Source organism: Macrobrachium rosenbergii, chromosome 12 (genome assembly GCF_040412425.1).
Source record: "Macrobrachium rosenbergii isolate ZJJX-2024 chromosome 12, ASM4041242v1, whole genome shotgun sequence".
Taxonomy (NCBI): Eukaryota; Metazoa; Arthropoda; class Malacostraca; order Decapoda; family Palaemonidae; genus Macrobrachium; species Macrobrachium rosenbergii.
Window position 1 is genome coordinate 117334667 of NC_089752.1, and position 22594 is coordinate 117357260.

At 38.3% G+C, this 22594-nt stretch overlaps 1 protein-coding gene across 2 annotated transcripts; it reads right to left on the reverse strand.

The window, feature by feature from the left end:
- Positions 1-4901: 4901 nt before the first annotated feature.
- On the reverse strand, positions 4902-21779 carry NiPp1 (nuclear inhibitor of protein phosphatase 1). Of its 2 annotated transcripts, none has more exons than XM_067112965.1 (7): positions 21654-21779; positions 17500-17560; positions 14072-14225; positions 12680-12897; positions 11109-11312; positions 9340-9552; positions 4902-6722 (listed from the first exon to the last, which is right to left on the reverse strand). In XM_067112965.1, the coding sequence occupies exons 1-7, from the start codon at positions 21680-21682 to the stop codon at positions 6579-6581; spliced, it is 1023 nt and encodes a 340-aa protein (XP_066969066.1). In that variant the 5' UTR covers positions 21683-21779; the 3' UTR covers positions 4902-6578. The 2 variants fall into 2 exon arrangements, with proteins under 2 accessions (XP_066969066.1, XP_066969067.1); XM_067112966.1 differs by lacking the exon at positions 21654-21779 and adding an exon at positions 21404-21547.
- Between the last annotated feature and the right edge of the window lie 815 nt (positions 21780-22594).

A 22594-nucleotide genomic window follows, 5' to 3' on the forward strand; every position in this document is an offset into this window, starting at 1 on the left:
GAAAGGACTACATAGTTGTGCCAGGGGAAGCCTGCATATGGATTTCTGCAAGCAAATTAATTTGGGTGGGACATACAGAATGAAAAAAGTATGGAAACTTAAAAATGTAGTGGAAGAGGGGTACAGTATGAAGAGTAATGTTTCCAAATACGGCAAGAAAGTGGCAGTACTATAATCAGGTGACACTTGGTAAGACGAGTGTAATCAAGGTGTACAAGGTTCTATAATCGGTTGACTTGGTAAGACGAGTGGAATCAAGGTGTACAAGGAGTAACTGAAGAGAAAGTAGGGGGACAGGATGTATATTGGGGGAAAACAGGGAGGCTAAAACTTTTAGGCAGGTGGCAAGGACGTGGAGCTGGGGGTATAAAATTAGAATAACATTGATAAGTGATGCGGAAAACTATTCAGGACAGTAAAATGGCTGAGGACAGGTAAAAAGAAATTTACCGGGATCCAACAAAGAATAAAAACTTAGCCAACTGCGTCAGGACACTTGTGGAGCCGAGCTCTGGCCAAAACACATTACCCAAAATGGTAAACCTTGCCCTGAAAGTATGCATCCATAATGTCTACTTAAAATATCCAATCTCTTTGTACTGCTGCTAATGCAGAAATAGCATACCTCATGGTGAATTAAGCCAGGCAAACAAAATGGTTCCTCTTGGAGCCCTCCAGTACCAGTCTCCATGCTCCTGAAACTTTTGCTACCAGAAAAAGGTAACTGTAGAACTCCCGTGGCAGATCAAAGACTATTTCCATGGCTCCATTTAACAGCAGGGAGTCTACTCCCTCATGCAGGATCTGGAGCTTATCATTGTGGAGATAGGAAACTCCAAAGGTGACTAAGTGAGAGGTAGCTGAGAAAGGAATGCTGTACCCGTCCTTCAGTACCTCCACCACCCAGGGATCTTCCCCAAGGACCCTGCCATACTGAATAAAAGAGGCTCAACCTGCCTCCTAATAGGGACTAAGGGCTCAATATGTCACTTCTTAACAGGTGCTGAATTTTTTCCGGGACACTTCCCGTCCTTCCCGAGAGCCCGAATGGACTGACTTGAGGGCACCGACGACTTGCCTGCTTGCCTAGAGGGGAACCTTGGAACTCTGCATTAAATGAAGTAGCAGTTGCTGTGGTTGTGTGAATGCGTGAGAGATCTGCTTTCTCCACTTCTTGTACTATAGTGCCTAATGCTGACAAGTCCAGTAAAGAATGCATGGTGTGTTGAGCAATAATCTTGACCTTCTCTGCTGACGAAACTGAGGGAGCCAAAAGAGAACAATTGTTCCCTCTGCTTGACAACAGTATTAGTAAAGGGATCGGGAATCTCCAACTACTCTTATCCACGCAGCTCAAGAAACACATCAAATCCTTCCCCAAGTGTTGCTTCTCTTGAGGAAGTGCAGAAATGACCTCACTATTTCGTCTATAGCCACAATAGCCATTTCCAAAAAGGACACAACTTCTTTAATGAACTAATTCTGGCAATTGCCTATTTTCATCAGATATCTCTCTTTCTTTCTTTCTCACAAAGAGCTGAAGAAAAGAGGAAGCACTTCTCAGAAACACCTTCTAGGGTAATTTAGCAGCAAAATTGAACCTGTTCAGCACAGATTTAGTCAGTTTGCTGTTTAGGAGATGGAAGGGGATCAGCCCTTGGCTCCAGCCTAGAAGCCCTAAAATTGGGGGGAACGTCGCGGGTCACAGCTACGGTAGGGTTAATGGGATGGGAAGGTGTTGGCACTGCCTCTGCCACAAGAGGTGGACCTGAAAAAGAAAGTTAAATTGGACCAGTAAAGCAGCAGGTGTCACGACGGTGACCTCCACAAATAGCTACATCAGCATCTGTTTTGCAAAATCTCATATCCTGAATGATACGGGGAGCTTTGAGAGGAGAAAAAATACTTCTTCATGGAAAAGGATTGCTAGGTAAAGTGGAAGAGCTACTGTCTGAAAGATCATAAAAACCTGAAAAACTCCTACTCCTATCACTTCCTGTCCTAGTATTTATTATGAGAATATCTCTTCTGTCTTTTCCTATTCTTATCTACTTCTCTTCTCTTTTAATTTAAATAATCATTCACAGTCTCATCTGGCCAACCTACAAATGGATCAAAGAGATCATTCAAAGTACAATCCTTGTTCCTACATTTAATGCACAATTCGCGACCATCAAGAGCTAATGAATATAGACAGGTGTTACAACCTCTCACCTTAAAAGATTCTATAAGTTTTGTCATTATCATCTTTGGATGATACCCTAAATAATGACATAAATAAAAAATAGCCAAACCCAAATCAACTACATAAATAATAAACAGTATTCTCCCAATACGTCCTTGCAGACCGATGACAGAAAACTTGAAAAGGAGAACAATAAGCACTTTGGCAAATGGTTCACCTGAAAGGGAAGGGCCAATAGAATGTTCATACTAAATGACGCCATTAATTTTTAGTTTTCACAGTATCTTCCTCTTGCTGATGCAGGGAATACAGCTATCCTAATAAAGAGGTAAGATTCATTTCAAAAACATTTCTGGTGTCATCCCTAGTGGATTTCATTTTCACTTCATTTTTTAACACTGAATTGTTCCGTTATCAAGCTTCACTCTTGTATTTGAGGATTTTGCGCCAAACTTTTCAAAAGTTACATTCCTCAAGAATGTGGAAGATTGGATTCTAAGGGGAACTTTTTATTCTTGCAGCAAAGCACAACCAAAGCTCCTCTCTTCTTAGCTTTCAAGGAAGCTCATTGAAGTTAACATACAGACTTTCAACGGGCAATGTTCTAAACACCCCTGGGCATACTCAAAGACCCATTTACGGATTACATCCACCTCTCCCTAGTTAAAACCTGGTACCACTTTTAAAATCTTAAATGACATTTTGACAAAATAATCTTTTACTGATCTATACGACTTGAACAAGTTTACTTTTCGTCAGATGTCAAACCTAAAAAAATTGCCATTTCAGGTACCGCTGCAATTCCTACTTTTCTGCATCTACAAAACCTGATAGCAACTGTTTTGGACGCATAACGTTTAGAGCCATTCTCCTCATTCCATTCACTTACTAAATAGACTTGCAAATGTTTGCATGTGGATACTGAGTCATCCAATGCAGCAAAGTGCAGTTATCAACAAGTCAAGAACCTAATTTGAAGGACAGAACTGTGTCCAAGGGAAAGGATGGGAATCTTAGCAATGTTCTCTGCAGAAGGCAAGCTGCTGGCCTACAGAGCATTGGTACCACTGATAATTCATTCTTACCAATTCGACAAAGTCAGGCCTTCCTTGCAGAACTTCTCATAGGTACCTACCTCTGATAAAAATAAAAGCTAACAACAGAGTAAATTAAGCACTACTAAAAATCCCCAAACACACAAGCAATGGGAATGAACACAGTTCACCATAAACATTCACTAATCAGTAACAATAATCCCAAAAAAGCTTGAACTAGGGCATAAACATAAATGTTAAATGATTCACTACATAAAATAATGCTGAGAGCAGAAAATGGATCTGCTTTAGTGAATCAGGCAAGAAAAACAACTGTGTAATTAGTGCTGAACATTACCCTTTTAGCTGCAATAACAGAAGACAAACACAACAGGGCAATACGAACAGGCGATCTCCAGAATGCTGGGGAGTAATGAAAATTACCTACTTCCAGAAACAAAGGAAAAGCAGTACTCAGTATGGCACCAAACCGCGAGTGACACCACCGACCAGGACGGCAAAATGATCAAAAACTCTTCGCAGAGAACTACACTGAGTGAATGAAAATGAATGGCACACATACAAAACACAAATGATTGCCAATACTGGAAGAGCAACTCAAAGTATGTCTTGACACAAAGGAATAGCACTGAAGAATGGCACCTTGGATGATTCCGGTAGTGTTGGGGCATGTGCAGTAGGGTCTTTGTCTCTAAATCTAATATATTGTGAGACTTGAAAGCCACTTGTAGTAAGGATCAGGGAATGTTCTACCCTTACAGAAGGAAAAATATTAGCAGGGACCCACAAACATGGAAGACTTAAAGTGACCTCACATTTGCTCATGTCCGTTACACCTTCACTGCTCACACTACTTAGGCACGCCCATTATTCACAAGAAAAACCACCATACACACATACTTACAGTCAGCAGGAGCACGGCAAGATGTCCTAACTAAACAGCAGCCACAGAAACAGTGCTTACTGATGGCAAATGAGTAGAGGTTCTCCCTACTCATCCACCTACCAACAGTTCACTGCCTTGTTACAAATGGGATAGTGTGCATTTGTACAAACAACTGTGAAATTTCAACAAAGGCCCATTCAAATTAAATTGAAGTTTACGACAGATTGACAGCCATCAGCATGGTCCTACAGTTTTCAGTGTACAGTATGTGAGACACAACTGTTGCATTACTCATCGCTGCTGTGTGTTTATCGTTTCTGAGTGGGCTGTTCACTTCACTGATTCAAATAACTTTAATATTTATTTCAGAAGGGCTCCACCAGGAGGCTGAGAAACATTACCTTTATCGTAACATCTCACTGCAGCTGACCTACTGAACCACCTCAATATAAGCTTGAGTCTGCACCTTGATGGCTATCACTTCCCTTGCCAAAGTTAACTCAACAACTAAGTTCGGCAGCAGACTTCCTCCCTTCTCAAATAAGTACGAGGTCTGTCAGAAATCAAAACCAAAATCAATTCTGTGCTAATAAACCAACATGAACATTTTCCCAACCTGAAATGGGAAAAGTAGTACATAATAAAGAAAATACAAGACTACCAAATTTACTTAGGATGATTGAGGCTGTTTCTTTCACATAAAATGGGCCCAAAAGAAGGGTGTTAATGACTCAGGGAATTTACCATGAATAATACTTGGTTAATAAAAATTTAGTTGGGGCAAGGATTCATTCAGTCACAATTACAGTTTAACAGATTGTACTTTGTGAGATTAACTAACAAACTTCACATACAAACATACATAAGAAATAAAATACAATAGAACATCTAAAGTCCAGATTCCTCGGGAGTATAAATTGCACTTCCATTCTTGAAGACAAGAATTTGCATAAAAAACAAGAACAGCGGTAACATTCTTAAATACTTGATGCTAAGTCACTAAGCTTAAAAATAAATTTCTTGGATTCAAACAAATAAAAGTTTATAAAAACTGATACTGTCAAGACTAGAATACATACGAAACAATAAGTATTGTCATTCAAAATAGTCACGCAATGAACAGAGCAAGGGCAAGTACAGGTATTTTTCTTTCCCAGGTGGATGAAATTTCTTATACGGTTGCAATAAAATATAATCAATGGGAAAAATCTTGAGCTTTTTGTAAAACAATCCATGTCTTACCATTTTCAAAGACCAATTACACGTTATGTACCTGAATGGAATGTCAAAAGCCACTCATCAAGACACAGTATGGTGCTAATATAATTTATTATATTGTGTAAACTATCTGCATAAATTTAAATGGACCCACCAACCTACAGGACCTTCTAAACTCCTCAAAAAACAAATTACTATACATGACTACAAATGGGCTCATTTAAACTTTTCAGTTCTTGTCAAAAATGTTCTGCGAAATATATAAAACACTGCTCTCTAATTAAATAATCAAATAATCTTTTCGAGTTTTCACCGAAGAGTATTATACTGTGCTGCGCAATAACATGTTACTTTCTATTAGTTCCCCAAGCTGCAGTGTGTGTGCATGTTCAATAATCAATTCGAGTCTTGCCCTCTGGATGAGAGAGGATGTGTAATAGTCTGCATAAGTATCAGAGTAGTTTAGCATCTTAGCAGTAACACCTATGTAATAACAGTAGTTATTAAAAGAACCTTAACCAATATAAAAATTGACCTCAAAATGCATGTTGCTGAAGAGGACAAATTACAAATAATATAAGGTATTTGTAAATCATTACTGAGATAATTTATTAAATGAACTTCCAACTGTGTGTGCATTAAATGCAAGAGAACAAGTTAGAGGTTACTCACATTAATGACACCTCCAGGTAATGGCTGTTAAAAAGTAAACTGCAGCAATTCCAATTGTTTCTAAAGAAAAAAAAAAAGAAAAAAGAAAAATTAAATCCAACTCCTCAGATGTAATCAATTTTCCATCAGGAAACATACTAAGACCAAACTGTTTCTAATCTTTACAAAAATGGTTGTACATAGGTTATCCAGTATCATCGACGCTGCAGTATTGCATGCAATGTATGGCTGGCAACAATTTTGCATAACTAATATTACTTTTACATCTCTGACCAAGTATTTTGGGTACCTCACTTATTTCTGAGTGCATTCCGCAATGGAAATTAGATGCTCTATTGAATTACAAGATTCATCATGCCCTGACTGCAATGCTTTTGCCACAGCTTAACTAGGCTTTTTAAAAAACAGGTGCAACTAAATATCTTTCTCTTTAGTTTATAACTATAAATACTCTAGAAAAATACAAATCCATCCTTGGGATATGTGTAGTCAAGTCCGTAAACACAGACGAAGCTGCTGATGACTATTCACTCGACTTTTGTATAGAAAACAATGGGGCACCTCAGACAAGAAGTGACGGAGTCGGTTTCTTCCCTGGCCAGGCTTCCTTGGCGTACTTCTTCTTCTTTGGTTCGTCTGGGTCAACAGACACTTGTAAATGTGCAGGTATCTCTGGTGCAACTGGTTCTGGTGGGGCTAATTCCACCTGAAATTGGGAAAAGAGAACAAGGTATCAAATTTCATGCAGAAAGTGGGGATACTTCATGCAGTAATAATTCTGCATCACATGACTTCCTCTCCAAGTGGTGATTTTCAACTTACAAATGTTTCAGGATTGATTTAAAACTAAGCAGTTCAGTTTCCAGTTTTGGCTAAATGAGATAAATAATTTTGTATGCTATTGTGAATGTAACAATTTACAATACAATTTTGTATGCTGTGTGAATATAACAGTTTACAACAGAGTACTAAACGTAATTTATGAGTGGTACTCATAGTACGGACAATAGCCAATGCAGGAAAATTCTTAAAAACGTCTGAGTAAGTTTTAGAATCTTTTTCTTCCTTTAAACATTACGTACATTATTTCTAGTTTCAGAATGTACACTAATTTGTTTTTCAAGAACCTATCAACCATAAAAAGCTTTATTCTATTCTCCAGTAATGTCTGACCAAGCGAGGTTATGCTGCTGGGCTTCCTAGCATTATCATCTCATTCTGCCATTACTGTGATGTGTGTGCCATGAATTTATTTTTATTCACACATTTTCTCATCTATTTTGCTCCATTTTGATGAGTGCTTAGTGTTACATGAATCTAATCACCTAATCTGATCATTTCAGTGTGTACATTATGGTAGGTTTTTCCAATTATTTTATATAATTTTGTCATGCAGTGATTTTTACCTCTAACAATGAAACTGAAATGAAATTGCTTACATTGCTTACACCACAAACTACTTTCCTCCCAATAAAATCCACCATTATGCATTTCAAATATCTAGTAATGCTTAAAAGCTGACAAATAAGCTTTCTGGATTTAGTAAAAGTATTAAAAAATTTTCCAATACTTTTGACAGCTGCCTTGGATATTTGACATAATCTTAACATTTCTAGACTGAACTAGACATTAGTTACAAAAATATCACCTTTTGTGGAATCCCCTAGTTGAAATCGAATGAAGAATGCTTCACCAAGATCAGTAGTAATAACAAAAAATCCTAAAATATTTTCCAATAATTTGCCATGACCACTCAGAGAAGATTGCCCATACATTATGCAAACCACCCAACTGATTGTTAAGAGACCATCCTTCATAAAAAAACTATGCTTCTCTCATTTCAGGAGGTATTCAGCCTTTGGTTTGTTTACTGTCACAGGTCTTTATAAATATATAAGTAAGATGAGTTGTATGTGCTTGAAAACTTTCAATTTTGATAAGGCCTCTTATTGAGTTATTCTTCCTTCGTTAATATTTCTTGTTCAGTTCTTTCTTTTGTTAGTTGCTTGTTGCTTCTTTATTGCCACACCAATATACTTTTAATATGGAGCATTTTTTCTTGTGAAACTGCAATTCTAAAATTTCTACTTCTTTCAGGCATGCCATCTTAACAGGATGTTAAATGTGGACACAAAAATATACGCAGTTACATGGTCTTCATTTTTATCTTTGTCTTCTAAGTTTACTTTCATTCTTCAAAATACTTTTTCTTTTACCAATTCTGGTGTCAAATCAAGTCATAATCACTTCTAAGCTTTAACTGTCGGCATTTCAGTTATTTAACGAGGTGTCATATTGCGTGAAGTTTTGCATGATGTTATCTCTGGTTCATCTGTTCATATCATAGTAAGGTTATTTTTTATTCTTCTAATCAGTCCAGTCTTTTTTCCTCTTGTATAATTTACCTAAGTTTTATGCCTATGGCTGCATATTGTAAATATACCTTCTAGTGAATGAGAGATGAAATACCAAAATCTCAACGCTCAAGTTTTCTTACTGTATAGCTCATGTGCTCCACTGACATTTTTATGTGTCACTTATGTGAACACCTGGAGTTTGGTTTTTAAGGTCTGTACATATTACTTGTAGTGTAAAGTTGTAAGTTCAGTTTCCTACGAATGAGCTGGTTAAAATATTCAGTATTTACTACACATGCAACTGATCCTGCATTTTACTTCAATTTAGTCATCACTACATCATTTTTCCATGAATGAGCTGGTTAAAAACTTCAATATTCACTACAGCTTTTCTCTTTGTTTCTACCAACATCACCACTGAAGCAAGTTTCAGTGAAACATTGCTTTTAGCTGTTCATTTTTGTTCTTTTCCAGCATCGTTCAAGCTCCTCCGAGTATTTAGAGAGACTTGTCAAGCAGTGATACACATTGTAATTAACCAAGGCGCTTCCGTCTTGGTTCAATCAGCTTTGTCCTCCATATTTCTGAGAACTGTTTTTTCTTGATCTCTCTGTTCTCCTTTAACCTGTACAAAATTTATTACTTTTCCCATTTCTTTAATTTTCATATCTTCTCCCTGTTTCTGACATTTCATCATTTTATTTTTGTTGAATAAACAATTCGCTATAGTATATCTGCAAAAAATTTTAATTTTCTACACCACATGCACTAATTACGGCTTCTATCCCAATTCGTGGATTCCCGAAATGTTTAGTTAAAAGCTGTCACTCAATATCTATATTGACCCAACCTTGAAATTAAGTAAAGAGATAAAACCAAAACCATCAAGTTCAGCGTATGCAGTGCAAGGAATGTTACCAGAAATCTGCTGCTTAGTTTGTGAATTAAAAGATAAAAAAAAATTACCTCTGGAGCAGGGTTTGGTAATGGCAGACCAAGTTTGGAAGATAACAACGAGGAGAACATTGAATGGTGGGAGCCACCGTGACTGTGTTGCTCAGGAGGCAAATCACCATACAAGCCATCACTACGGGGAAATTGCACCATGGCTTTTCCTAATCCCTCCATTTCTCGCACACTGCTACTTGACACGAGTCCACTAATATCCAAACGTCGTTTCTGAAATTAGAAAGGCAATGATGATTACTTAACCCATTCTAACCTATTTTTATACTATAAATCTTGTGAATCAATTTCCTACTTTACCTCAAAATCTTGATACATAAAATACTTTACAAACAAAAACTGCTGAATAAAACTGAGAAAATTTTATTCTGTTCAGCAGTTAGTGCAAACAGGCATACATTACCACTGTAGCCAGTTGGTATGTGATGGAATTAAGGTTTCAGTTCAGCAATCAATTCTACAGGAAGTCAATTTATTGGGTTATAACTCACTATCAATCGATCAGGGTGATAAACAAGTGAAATTATCAATAATTCAGTCACAGGAACATGAGGCTGAAGTCCAGTAAAACTAAGACTTAAGTGATTAGTTGATCTCACACCAAAATCCTGCTGCATGATTCGCTTTATATTAATAACATTGCAATTAATAATTCTGCAGGTATTGTTTTTAAGACTTTTTAGTCTATTTCAACAGGAGCTTCCTGTAGTACCTCAGTGCCAGGTTGCTTTACAGAACATCAGCATCCATATTCTGCTTAATTCGTGCATCACCATACCAGTTAGTACCAGAGGTCTTTCATTCATCTTGCTTTCAGCTTGGGAAAAAATATTTCTAAAAGAATTATTGACGTCATTGCTTCTGAGTTTAAAAGAGAACACAAAGATATTTTAAAGTGTAATGTACCTGTGTTAGTTTTCCGGACTTGTTTTAATCCAGGAACTATTTATTTATTTGGTAATCTACCCGTATTTCCAGTCACTCATTATTTTCTTCTCTCCAATTTTTCATCTTATATATATGCATTTCATTCTATGTAATTCAAGAACGACAGACTATTTGATGTTCAAGGAACAAAAGGAAGGCTGCTACTAAGAAATGGCACTGATGGGATCAATGTTTATCTCACTAAACCAACGACAAGTCAAAATTAGCCTGGTAAGGATAAGTGTATAATCTCTAGATGGCTTAAAACTGCTCACAGCTATTTCCTCCATAAACCCTCTGCTTCTGTGATATTGCATGACAATGTCCAATTATGAAGACCTTGAGTCTCTATATTCAAGTGGAATCTATACATGAGTGATTAGAAGTTTCTACTGCCTGAAGAGCTTCTTGGACAGAGCCACCAACAGAAAAGCAGGTTCAAATACTGTTCCTCATTCAGTCTGAGAGGAGCTGTTAACGTCATTTCAAAGATCCTTGGATCCCAGAATCTTGTCTAGGATTTTCTTGATTTTTACAAGAAAAGTTAGCTTCATGATTACAAAAGAAGGTAAGCTGTAAATTTCCGCTGTCTCAGGGATATATGAAAGAGTTTCACACAAACGCACATGCGTTAAAAATTTGGTTCGGAAAGTCACATGAACTTTCACTGAGTGACAGCATTTCATTTCATCGATCTTAACACCTTCCACAAAAAAAATTCAGATTTTAAAGCTTTTCCATTTTTAGAATTTTGGATAAAGGACTGTTAACCTGTACACACAAATAGTATTCACAACAGTTTCAAATGCAGTGAAATTTCACTCACTTCAGACAGAACTTACCTTAGAAGGCACCACAGTAGTTTGAACAAGATTTCTAAATCTTCCAACACTTGGATCAACATCTTCAGGATTTATAACGTCTTCTTCGTCTTTAAAACTGACATTAAATTTGTGTCTTTTCCGCCCTCTCGGTTTTGGGTCATCTTCACCAATCCCCAACATGGAAATACGTCGATTGTGGGCAGTGTTGAATTCAGTGAGGTTCTGTGAAAGACGAACCAAAAATATGTCCAAATGAACAATCAATAAGAAAAACAATAACAACACAACTGATTCATAGTAGTAGGAAAGTACAAACTGGGAAATGGCCAAAACAGTTCGGTTTTATCATGGAAAAATAAATACTTGCTTACAATTCTCGTTTGAAAGAAAATAATGATGTTTATGCAAGCATAGACTAAGCTCCAAGAATTCCAATAAGGGGATCACAAATATGCTAATGCTCATTTTCCTAAATCAAACAAGTCTTGTTTACGCTGTACACACTCAATTTACAAATATCTTTGCTGTACTTTAGAGCTTGATATATGGTAATTGCTCCATAGCAAACATGAAAATGGCCTTGATAAATGTTCATAACAGGAGTCATTAGGTTAAAAATGTAAGCTTTTACAATTAAAATTGATTTTTCAAAAGGAAACCCTTCATTTTCGTTAGCTAAATTTGTGGTCTTTACAAATCCCAGATGCCCCATTCCTGAACAAGAGACCATCTTGTTTGTCTAGATCATGGTCTAGGACAGACAGCATGACTGGGAGGCAGGACTGTAATTGTAAAGGTATGGTTGACTGAGAAGAAAGATTCACAAAAAAAGAGAGCAAATATATATGGCATCTTATGCTGGAGCAAGAAAAAGCAAACATCCATATGACGGAGGGATGGAATAAAAATATGCACCAAGAAAATACTAAAGAAAATTATGCTTACTACACGCCTACTTATTGGACTTGCTATTGCTTGGTAAAGGTTTGAAACTGGTTGGAAATGTGAAGAAAACTGGAGTTCACTACTTGAAGGGTTTTCTTACTCACTACGAATTACACAGATTTTCTTGCTAAACAACCACTGCAGCTGGTCTGCTCTTCAAAGTACCAGAGTAATGGCTTTGTCAAGGTGATGACTTTCCTTTGATTTATGAAATTTAGGTTGCCAAGCCAAGAGGTAGGGCATTTTTGACCATTCAGTATTTGAGACAGTGGAAAGAGGGAGTCGGAATGGTTGGATGGCAAGATACAGAGATCCAAAAAATGAAGGAGAAGAAGTATAAGGAGAAAACTATAAGGTTACACTACGTACGATTTAGAGAGATTGGACAGCAAGCATGAAGACAAGAAGCAGGAGGGATAGTTTTCACATAAATTCCTGTGCTATAATACAAAACAAAATTTCCTACAAGAAAGATTTTCATAATAAAGGCTCAAACTGTATATGTACTTCACAAAACTGAATATTATTTAAGGAACACAGTTCCAGAAATAAATGCAATGGCAACGTGGGTTCCTCAGTTACTAACTAAACTCTAGTAGATGATATAAACTCTAGTAGATGATATAGAGATCGAAAGAACTTACATCCAACTCTGTTTCTGTTTCTGGTAGACCCAGCAGTCCTCCATCACTGTCCTCGGATATTCTTTCCAATTCATCCATGACGGGTTTTGGAGCAGTCTGGGGGCGTTCTCTCAGTGTGTACATTCTTGTGGAAGCTCCAAAATGAAAGGTTGAATTTACAGGCAGCTGCGTTGGTTTATTTCCCTCTAAACGAATGTTCCCAATAAAAGTCCCGTGGGCTGGAAAGGATGATTTCAGTAAGACAAAAATTTTGATATTTTTTAGTTAATGTACTCATTATTCGAAGAACCAAATGAGAACCTCTACTTTCTAGCTAAATTATGACTTTTCTATGATAACTTCACTAAATAATCTTTTTAAAAATAAGGTTAGGTTTACTTCTACAAAATACTTTAAGAAGAACTAAAAGTTCACACTCTAGGTCATTTCTACTCTCTGGGAAACATGAGCCCCAGCCTAGATATAGGCAATTCTAATTTGGGTACCGCATTTATACTTGATAATGACAGTGTTGCGTGAAGAGTCATACAACGACAAACATTAATTCCTTGAATGAATTTTTTTCTTTTAGAAAGTATTTCAGACACAAAATTTGCTCATTTCTCTATTGTTGATGTAAAAAGCAATACAATATTACATTCTGTTTTGCTTTTTGAGGTCCTTTTAGTTGAGGGCATTTTAAAAAAACATGCCAAATGGAGTTGGAGAACAGAAGTACAAATGATAAAGATACACTACTGATAATATTGTCGCAAAAATCAGAACCATGGAGGGGCCTGTTGGGTCAATAACATACATACACAAAGTATGCAAAATAATAAAGGATTTGTTGTTTTGAATAACAAGTTTGAAAACAAAATTAAGACAACTATAGTTTTTGATATCCATAAAAAGTAATGTCACTATCTAGCCCCATGACATGTATTTCCTTAAAGTTATTTAATGCAGCCTGATTTCCACTTACAAGACAGATTTTACAGTCCTTTCTGAGACTCTATCAATAACATAGCAACTACGAAGACATTTCTACTCAAAGCTCATAAATCTCTAGACGTCTAACATTTAACATATACAGGGAGTCCCCGGTTACCGGAAGGCTTGGTTATCGGCGATCCGGTTTTTAGGCACTTGTCTAGCAAGGAAAATTGGCAATTATCAGTGCTGATATGAGCTGATTTCCGCTTATCGGCACCGATAATCGGGTACTGATGGCAATACAGACCTAACAGAGGCACCAATAACTGAAAAGGTTATCGGCGATTTTTGCTTACGGTCACGCCGTCGGAACAGAACCCCCGCCGATAACCGGGGGACTGCCTGTATCTTCGACACAGTACAGTAGATGGAATTTCAGGCTGATAACAAAGAACAAAATATTTATGCAATACTTACTACTCCCTAGGTCAACCAAAAAGGCCATGTTGAGGTGTTTGTGATATACTAACGAACAATGGATTCTAGAGCACGAAGCATGGTCAATGCAGAAATCATTGAGTTGTGGATTTCGGCCGAAAAGATAACATTTTTTTTCATCTATCATAAGTTTCTGAAAAAAAAAAAGAGAATAGTACATAAATGACTGGAATCGGCTCGGACTTGACCATAGTAACATCAGAACATTTTTACAGAGAAATGTAATTTACTGACCTATTTCAATCCTAATAAGTAGGTTGAATAAATGCACTTTATAAACTTCACTAACATTAGTGTAAGTTTATTCAAGCAATTTTGCTTTATTACCCCAATACAAGAACAAGCACCTTTAACTTACCAAACATGAATTCAAGACTACTTTCAGGTTTAAAACAAAACATACCAAGCAAATATATGAAAATACATCGCCAACCAATTACTATTATTATTATTATTATTTAAAAGAAATGCTTCTTTTAAACAAGTCATTAAAAGAGATTGCTGTAGATGTACTATTCACTCTTTGTATTAACTTTTCACTTTTCCTTTTCTTCTCTCTTCTATTGGAATGTTTCTTGTAACCTCTCAAAGTTCACAGGAGAGTCGACGAGACGCATGAGCAATACCTATTATATATATACAAAATTTTGCTAAAAGTTTTCAGTAAAAGTACTGCATCCTAACTCCCTTTTACCCTCCAAAGAACTTTGGAGATATTATAAGCCTTCCAACAGAGGAAAGAAGAATGGGAAGGAAAAGCGATGCAAAAAATGAAGGCACTGTACTTTCATGACACAATCTTGGCACAATTTCCACCCCATGTTGTTCTCCCTACATGAAAATCTCGGACGTTGTAAAGAACAGCAACCCCAGAGTACCTGAGGGTTGTTTATCTTGACAAGCTAATATTTGGGGTGGCTGATGTTAACAAGCTCATTCTGATACTGGCGGTGCAACTGTTTGCTGTCGGCCAAATGGAATGTCCCTTCGCCGTGTTCAGTACTGGGGGGTGGCTGATGTTAACAAGTTCATTCTGAGGATAGCCAATCTTTACATGGGTACTCTGGGGTTGCGGATCTTTACAACGTCCAAAATCTCCACTGCCAAGTGACACATAATGATTTTGTGCCTTCCTGACATTTTAATTGTGCTAAAATGGTTATGTTGTCAGACAGTAAGTCATACATTTCTGACCTTTACCTCCTGACAGTGTGTTCAAGGCAAGAAAGACTACCTACAACTCCATGAATTTTATGTGGTAATTAATATTATATGACAACAAGCCTCTTGCTGCCTAGAAGTCCAGAAGGTGAGCTCAACATCAATTATAGGTGGGTATGGAGCAGGAAGAACCAAAACTCCCATCCTTAGATTCTGTATATTCTGCCACCATGTGACTGCAGACAATGAATATTGGATTGACTGAGGCATCTAGAGCATCCACGCCTATGCCGAAGTAGGTGGGCCTTCTAACTGGTCCCAGATCTAACTTCTCCCATCCAGCCTAAAACCCCCAGTTCGTGACATGGCTGAAGAAGTCGTTGTGGATACTGGTGGAGTTCCTTTGGATTCGATGCCATCAAAAGCCAGTTTTCCAGGTACCTGGCAAGTCTTGCTCTGTCCCTGTGAGACAAACTGCTACCAAAGCCATAGTTCTGATAAATACCTGTGGGGTAGTGGCCATGACAAAGCTGAGCACCTTGAATTGAAACTTCTTCCTTGCTGAGACTAAGTGACGATACTGCACTCGTTCTGGACTCCAGGTGAACAGTAACAGGAAAATACGCACCTCAGACATCAAAATGTACCACAGACTACTGTTTCTTTCCTGGAAAAGGTCTCTCTTTGATAATGGTTCAAGGGGCTGAGATACTGATTGGTTGCCACCCTTCTATCACCTTAATCCACAATTGGGTTGGACTGAATTATGAAATATTAATTTTTCCTAGATGTACAAACCAGGGCCTTTCATGTAGAGGGATCCTTCAGAGCGAGTTCGAGACGGTTGCTGAACTTGTTAACAAGGTTAACTGCCTGTTATGGACAGTGAACAGGGGAATGTCAATCACTCATCTACCATCATCAAACACTCTCCTTTGGTCTAATGGACAAAAGCAGGTAGACTACAGTCAGACTGACAATTCCCTATTTTTACTCTAAAACCAAGAATTAATGAGCATGACAGTAATCACAACCTTCCAAGATTGTGATACTTGTCGATGTGAATTGTCAAGGAATGTGATACTTGCTGATATGAGCTGTCAAAGAATGTGATACTTGCCGATATGAATTGTCAAGGAATGAGTTCTGAGTCACCTTCCTCCCTGAAAGCTGAAGTCTGGGAGGGCAAGATTGACCAATGCTCCCAACTGGCATAGACAGCTCAGCCACAAGCAAGAGATCTTTACCCTTCAGTCTAACAACTTCTGGAGTTTGGTCCCTACAAGAGAACAAGAGCAGTGTCCTCCCGCAGGAAAAGGAACACTCCTGAGAAATCTTCAAGTACAACCATAAGGAGAAGACTTCATCCCAGTCTTAGCCTGGACACAAGGAGATGAAGGAAAAACACAGTTAAGAACTTGGAGAGAGAAATAACACAGAACGGAGGAGTCATCTCATGGTTCTTCCTCCCACCTGCCTAAACCTACTGCTGCAATAGTGAAGACCTATAGCAGCAGAATGGTTCGCTGATTATGCAAGGACCCAAGAGGTCCTTGGTCAAAGTTAGAAGATCCTTTGAAGAAGAATTCCCGGTTCACCCTAAGGCTGGCCAGAACGACTTCAGCAACAGTCAATATTATGAAAAACAATCATTGAGTCACTACATGGAGACGAGCAACCAAGATGGAAGAAATCACACACACACATTCACAATTACCAAACTCACTGTGGTGGAAGAAGCACCAGAAATGTCAGGAGCATGAGTCAGTTTGCCAAAAGACCTTCACATGAGGCCTGCTGACAGCACTACCCCTCCCTCTACGAGGGAGCATCCCTGAAGCACACCTGCCTGCCATTTTTATGGAAAGGGAACCCTTTTCCAAACAATATCTCTCCTCCCCTTCACCTTTCTCACTACCTTCCACCATACACCATCACCTCTCCCAATTACACGTAAATTGAGAATTAATTGACATTAATTTCCTACACAGTATTTACATTTTTTAAAATAATTTCTGATGCTAGGCTTGCTAAATTCAAGTAAAAATGCTGTCATTTGCTGCATTTTTGGGGTCTAGAATGGATTAATACAATTCCCATTATTTTTCACGGGAAGGATTTGTTTGCTGAAAGGGCAGGATCAGTCAACGTCACCCTTCTGGAGCAGATTAGGTCTGTTAGCCGAGGTATGACTGTACACTACTGCACAATGAGAAACAAACCACAATTTGTAACAATTAACTTACCTGTATTAATTTATCACCTTTGGCAACATCTAAATGCAGTCCAACAGGTGGTTTGCCAGCCCTGAAATATATAAAAAAAAATGAATACTTTTTTACAAAAATACAACATAATAATGTGGAAAGTGAAAATTAGGATTTTAATGAACAGCAATAGTTCCACTTTTAGTTGTTCTGCCTTGTAACCATCCCAAACTATAGATAATCTAAAATTTTGGCATAACATTCATTTTTTAAATGAGTATATGTGCTATATTTATATTATACAGTATTGCAAATGTCTTTAAGGGAAAAAAAACTTGGATCAGTATGAACATTTTACAAACTTCCTTAAAACTACATACACGACCTTTCTATTTGGTACTGAATATAACTTTCTGGTAGAATATTTTTCAGCTCTTGCTAATATCCATAATAGTACTGCAATGTTTATGATGATCTCTTGTACTATATTGCTAGCGTCTATAATAGCAGACATAACACAATGAATAAAAGCGCAGTAGTACAAGAACTGTCAGCCAACACCAATAACTTATTTTACATTTTACTGTAATCCCTGTGCATAAAAGTTTTGGATAGCATGGTAAGCTTACCACTTCACCCCTTCTTACACATTACTGGCAAATGAACTGAGCCTGGATTGAGTTTTACTCATGTTACTTCCTATCTTGAAAGACACTTAAGCTTGTGATATATACTGGACTCTGTAACTGATTTTCTACTAATAAACATACAGTACTATATATAAATCTGTCTTCTACCATACAGCCTTATAACTTTTAACAAAGACTTAAGTTTGCTTTCCAATAAAACATAACAAATTTTTCACTCAATTACCTTTTTCTTAGGCATATAAAACCAGCTATCACCAAGCATTTTTCCTTTAACATCAAGGTTGAGGTAAGTCATATAAAAAACACAAATTACTTTGGAGACTATGTCACATTTTTAAAGCAAATTGTATTTTTCCTAGGTATAAAAACCATAGCCTTTTATGGGAGTATCTTCAACACAAGCTGGAATGGTCACTGAATTTGTTAACAAGTAACTTTTCCCTTCAGCCACCGGGAAAGCGGGGTGGCTGAGGTGGGACTGTGATAAAAGACTAGTCTGTATATCTAGGAAAAATATAAATTACTTTTAAAAATTTTTTATGTTTCTATGAAATACAAACCATCAACTTTTATATAGGAATCACACTCCTTAGGTGAGGAGTCTAATGACTGACTGGAGCTGACACCTAGAATTGTCATGCTCCCAACTGTACATTTGAGCAGTGGGTCCAATGACTCCTTTAACTTCCTACTTGGTCTGTGGCCTACATTCTGTAAGCCTATCTTATGCTAAAACTCATAAGCATTATTATGCAACAAATAAACTCATGTTTCTATTGCAGTGATTAAATCATAGGGTATTATTTTACTTCAAACCATTATTGCATTGTGTTTTAAAGTTTACTCTGAATGTTTTTGACATTCATTGTCTTAGCAAATGAGTACCTTTATCCTACAATTTGAGGGACCACAGTGTGAAAGCAGGGTTTTTGGGTGGGGGGAAAACACAAAATGAGTGAAATACAAGGACATTAATCTCACTGACAGTTCTCATTCAGAATCAGGTAAATTTATGGAATGTTTTCAAACTATATAATGCAATAGGGTAAAGACCTCTTACCCTTGGTTAGGTTAGGTGTGGTTTGGTTAGATCGTTTGCTAAGGAAATCTAAAGTCAGAAATGTTCAAAGCACACATTAAAACATAGGAAAATTATATTTTTAAGTCCAAAATACAATAATGGCTTTGGTTTAAAGTAAAATTTTACCCCAGACACAATACCAATGCATCCCCATGCCGAGTACATTCGGCATCCCCGGAATTCCTTACCTTCCAAGTGGATGCAAGGTTGCCTACACATGGTTAGGCTCAAGATCTAGATAAACAGGTCAAACACTTACAAGACGCTGACATGCCATCGCAGCCTGTCATTCTACTAGTCCCTTTATATTTCTTATGTATGCTGTTTAAAGAGAGTTCCTATGCCAACTCTTGTTCAATTTCATCACCATTTGAAGGCTCTTCATCCCTTATTAGTGTTTCACCAGGTATGCAAAAAGAATCGTCATTTTCTGAGAAAGAGTTTCGTCTCCTTCCCTTTGACGGCAGAGCATTACATTTCAGGGTCTTACTTGCAGTGAAGAGGAATTTGAATTGGAATATGGAATTTAAGCCAAAGGCCACGTGCTGGGACCAAAGAGGTCATTCAGTGCTGAAAGGGAAATTGAGAGTAAAAAGGTCTGGAAGGTATAACAGGAGGAAAACCTTGCAGTTGCACTATGAAAAAAACATATAAGGAGAGGGTGAAAAGTAAGATGGAAGAGAATATGAACAGAGTAATAGTATAGGGCCTTGCCTTTACGTCATCATAATTAAAATGAGGTGAACAGATGACAACATGTGTCTTATTAATGTGATAGGCATGAAGTTAGTTTTTCTAACTTCATTAGGGTAATTTTGAGAACGGTGGGAGCAGGCACTAACACTACCTCCGATTGGAAGGTTAGTACATGTTTCCGATGTTCATTGCTACTTGGGGGGATCAAGTGGGGTGAAACCCCCAGGCCAGGTCAGGGCACGGGGCCTGGGTCAAGATAGCAAGATAACGTCAGGTTAGTTCAGGATACGGTTCTAGGAAAGGTTAGGTTTTTTTTTTCGGCAGAACCTGCGTCCATCGTTCTAAACTTTTTTTTTGGAAACATAAAAAAAATTATACCCTGCCTTTTGGTGTTGTCCATTTTGTTATTGCGACTGTAAACTGAACAATAATTCAGCATCTGCTACAAAGAACTTTCCACTTCCACAAACCACCTCAAATTATAGCGGATGCAGAGCACGGAGACAGGGGTAGGCGTGAAAAATCCTAACCTTTCCTATAATGCCGTGTCCTGACCTAACCAGACCTCACCTTCCTAACCTAACTTAGGGCGCCGTGCCCTGATCTGGCCAGGGGGGCCTCGCCGCCCCATGGACTGGATAATATCCCTGTCTCCCTACCCTGCATACTACCCATAAGAGCCACCTGACCGGGTCACTTGGAAAAGGCAGACACAATGCCGAGACGAGAGAGGCGTCAGTGACATTATCAGCTAACGTCTTCAGTGTTAAACCTGATTACTTAAATCATGCTTAGGATAAGGCAGGTCTAGCCTAATTGGCAATGGGATTGGATTGGATGTGGAATTTAGGCCAAAGGACAAGCGCTGGGACCCATCGGGTCACTCGGCGCTGAAACAGAAATTGACAGCAACAGGAAGAAATCCTTAAAGCAGTTGCACAATTGATGTAGGATGGAAGAGAGAAAACAGGCAATAGGATTGGACTGGATGTAGAATTTAGGCCAAAGGACAAGCGCTGGGACCCATCGGGTCATTCAGCGCTGAAACATTAATTGACAGTAACAGGAAGAAATCCTTAAAGCAGTTGCACAATTGATGTAGGATGGAAGAGAGAAAACAGGCAATAGGATTGGATTGGATGTAGAATTTGGGCCAAAGGACAAGCGCTGGGACCCATAGGGTCACTCGGCGCTGAAACAGAAATTGACAGCAACAGGAAGAAATCCTTAAAGCAGTTGCACAATTGATGTAGGATGGAAGAGAGAAAACAGGAAGAGGTGCAGTAAAAGGAACGAAAGGGGGGTTGCTGCTAGGGGCCGAGGGCACTCGGCGAAGAACCTTAACTAATGCCTACAGTGTACCGCATGCGGTGCCCCGACGGCAATTGCCCCCTACGGGGTAGTCGTCGACGATACACTGGTGGCTTACACCGACTTATACCCATCCTACCCTCTAGTCTGACATCCCGTTAGATCGACATAATACTAAATGAAGCTGTGACCTCTTTCAACGAACCTTGCCCCATTGCCACGCTCTGTTAGCAGGTCCCCAGCCCAAAATTAAGAGGACCCCCGGGCCTCCAGAAGAAACTTGACAGGGGCAACGGCCCCGATCGACTCCCTTGAAAGCCCCAATATCCCGCCTCTTTCCGGAAAACTCAAGATGTCAAGCTCATGAATCTATTGTCAGGTCCACTGAGGAGCCGTGAAGCCAAATAAAATCCTTTCTATCTCTCTAATTCCTTCTAATAACGAAGAGATCTTACCACTTCGGGATTTCATAGTGATTCGCCATCTTCCCGTCGGAGTCTGAGCTGCAGCGGTTTTGTTTACAGAGACTACAGGCCTAAATTATTTTCGCCCCCCGCGGGGGGGGCGGGGGCTGTTAATTGATTTTACGCATTGTTTTCATAATTCAAAATTATATGCTGTTAATTTTTTTATTAAAGTGGGCAGTAATACGATTTAATCGAGTGTGTTTAGCAAAAAAATATGTTACTCAAGTTTTCCACTTTCTTTCGCCCAACTCCCGTCAAAATTCACCGAAAGAAGCGAAACTAAAAATGATGGAAATTGATGTATTAACAAACAAAACACGTTTCAGATCACGCCCACTAAAAAGGAAAATCGCAAAAATGCAAAGGGGTAGACCCTGTGACCCTGGTTGACAGATTCCTGAGGCCCATTCACTGCTGGATGACGTATTTTATTTACGGAACGGAACTCGGCCAAGCTTACTTCGCCAGTACCCCCCCACCCGTATCCACCCACATTTTCTCTCTCTCTCTCTCTCTCTCTCTCTCTCTTTATATATATTTATTTATTTATGTGTACAGCATATATAGCAGTCACTGCTGCTATACTGTACATCCACATTTTAACTGATAAATCCTGAAAGAATCAATCTTTGTACGAATAATTTCCACAACATTAGCTACTTAAAATACTCGTCAACAGCACATGAAGTCGCTCTATACACACACACACACACACACACACACACACACACACACACACACACACACACTGCTTCCACAACATTAGCTACTTAAAATACTCGTCAACAGCACATGAAGTCGCTCTATACACACACACACACACACACACACACACACACACACACACACACACACACTCTGCACCATTCCATTCACGTCCTTGCATGCATTCTTTTACTTCCTGGATAAAAAAAAAAGTCCTTCCTTTC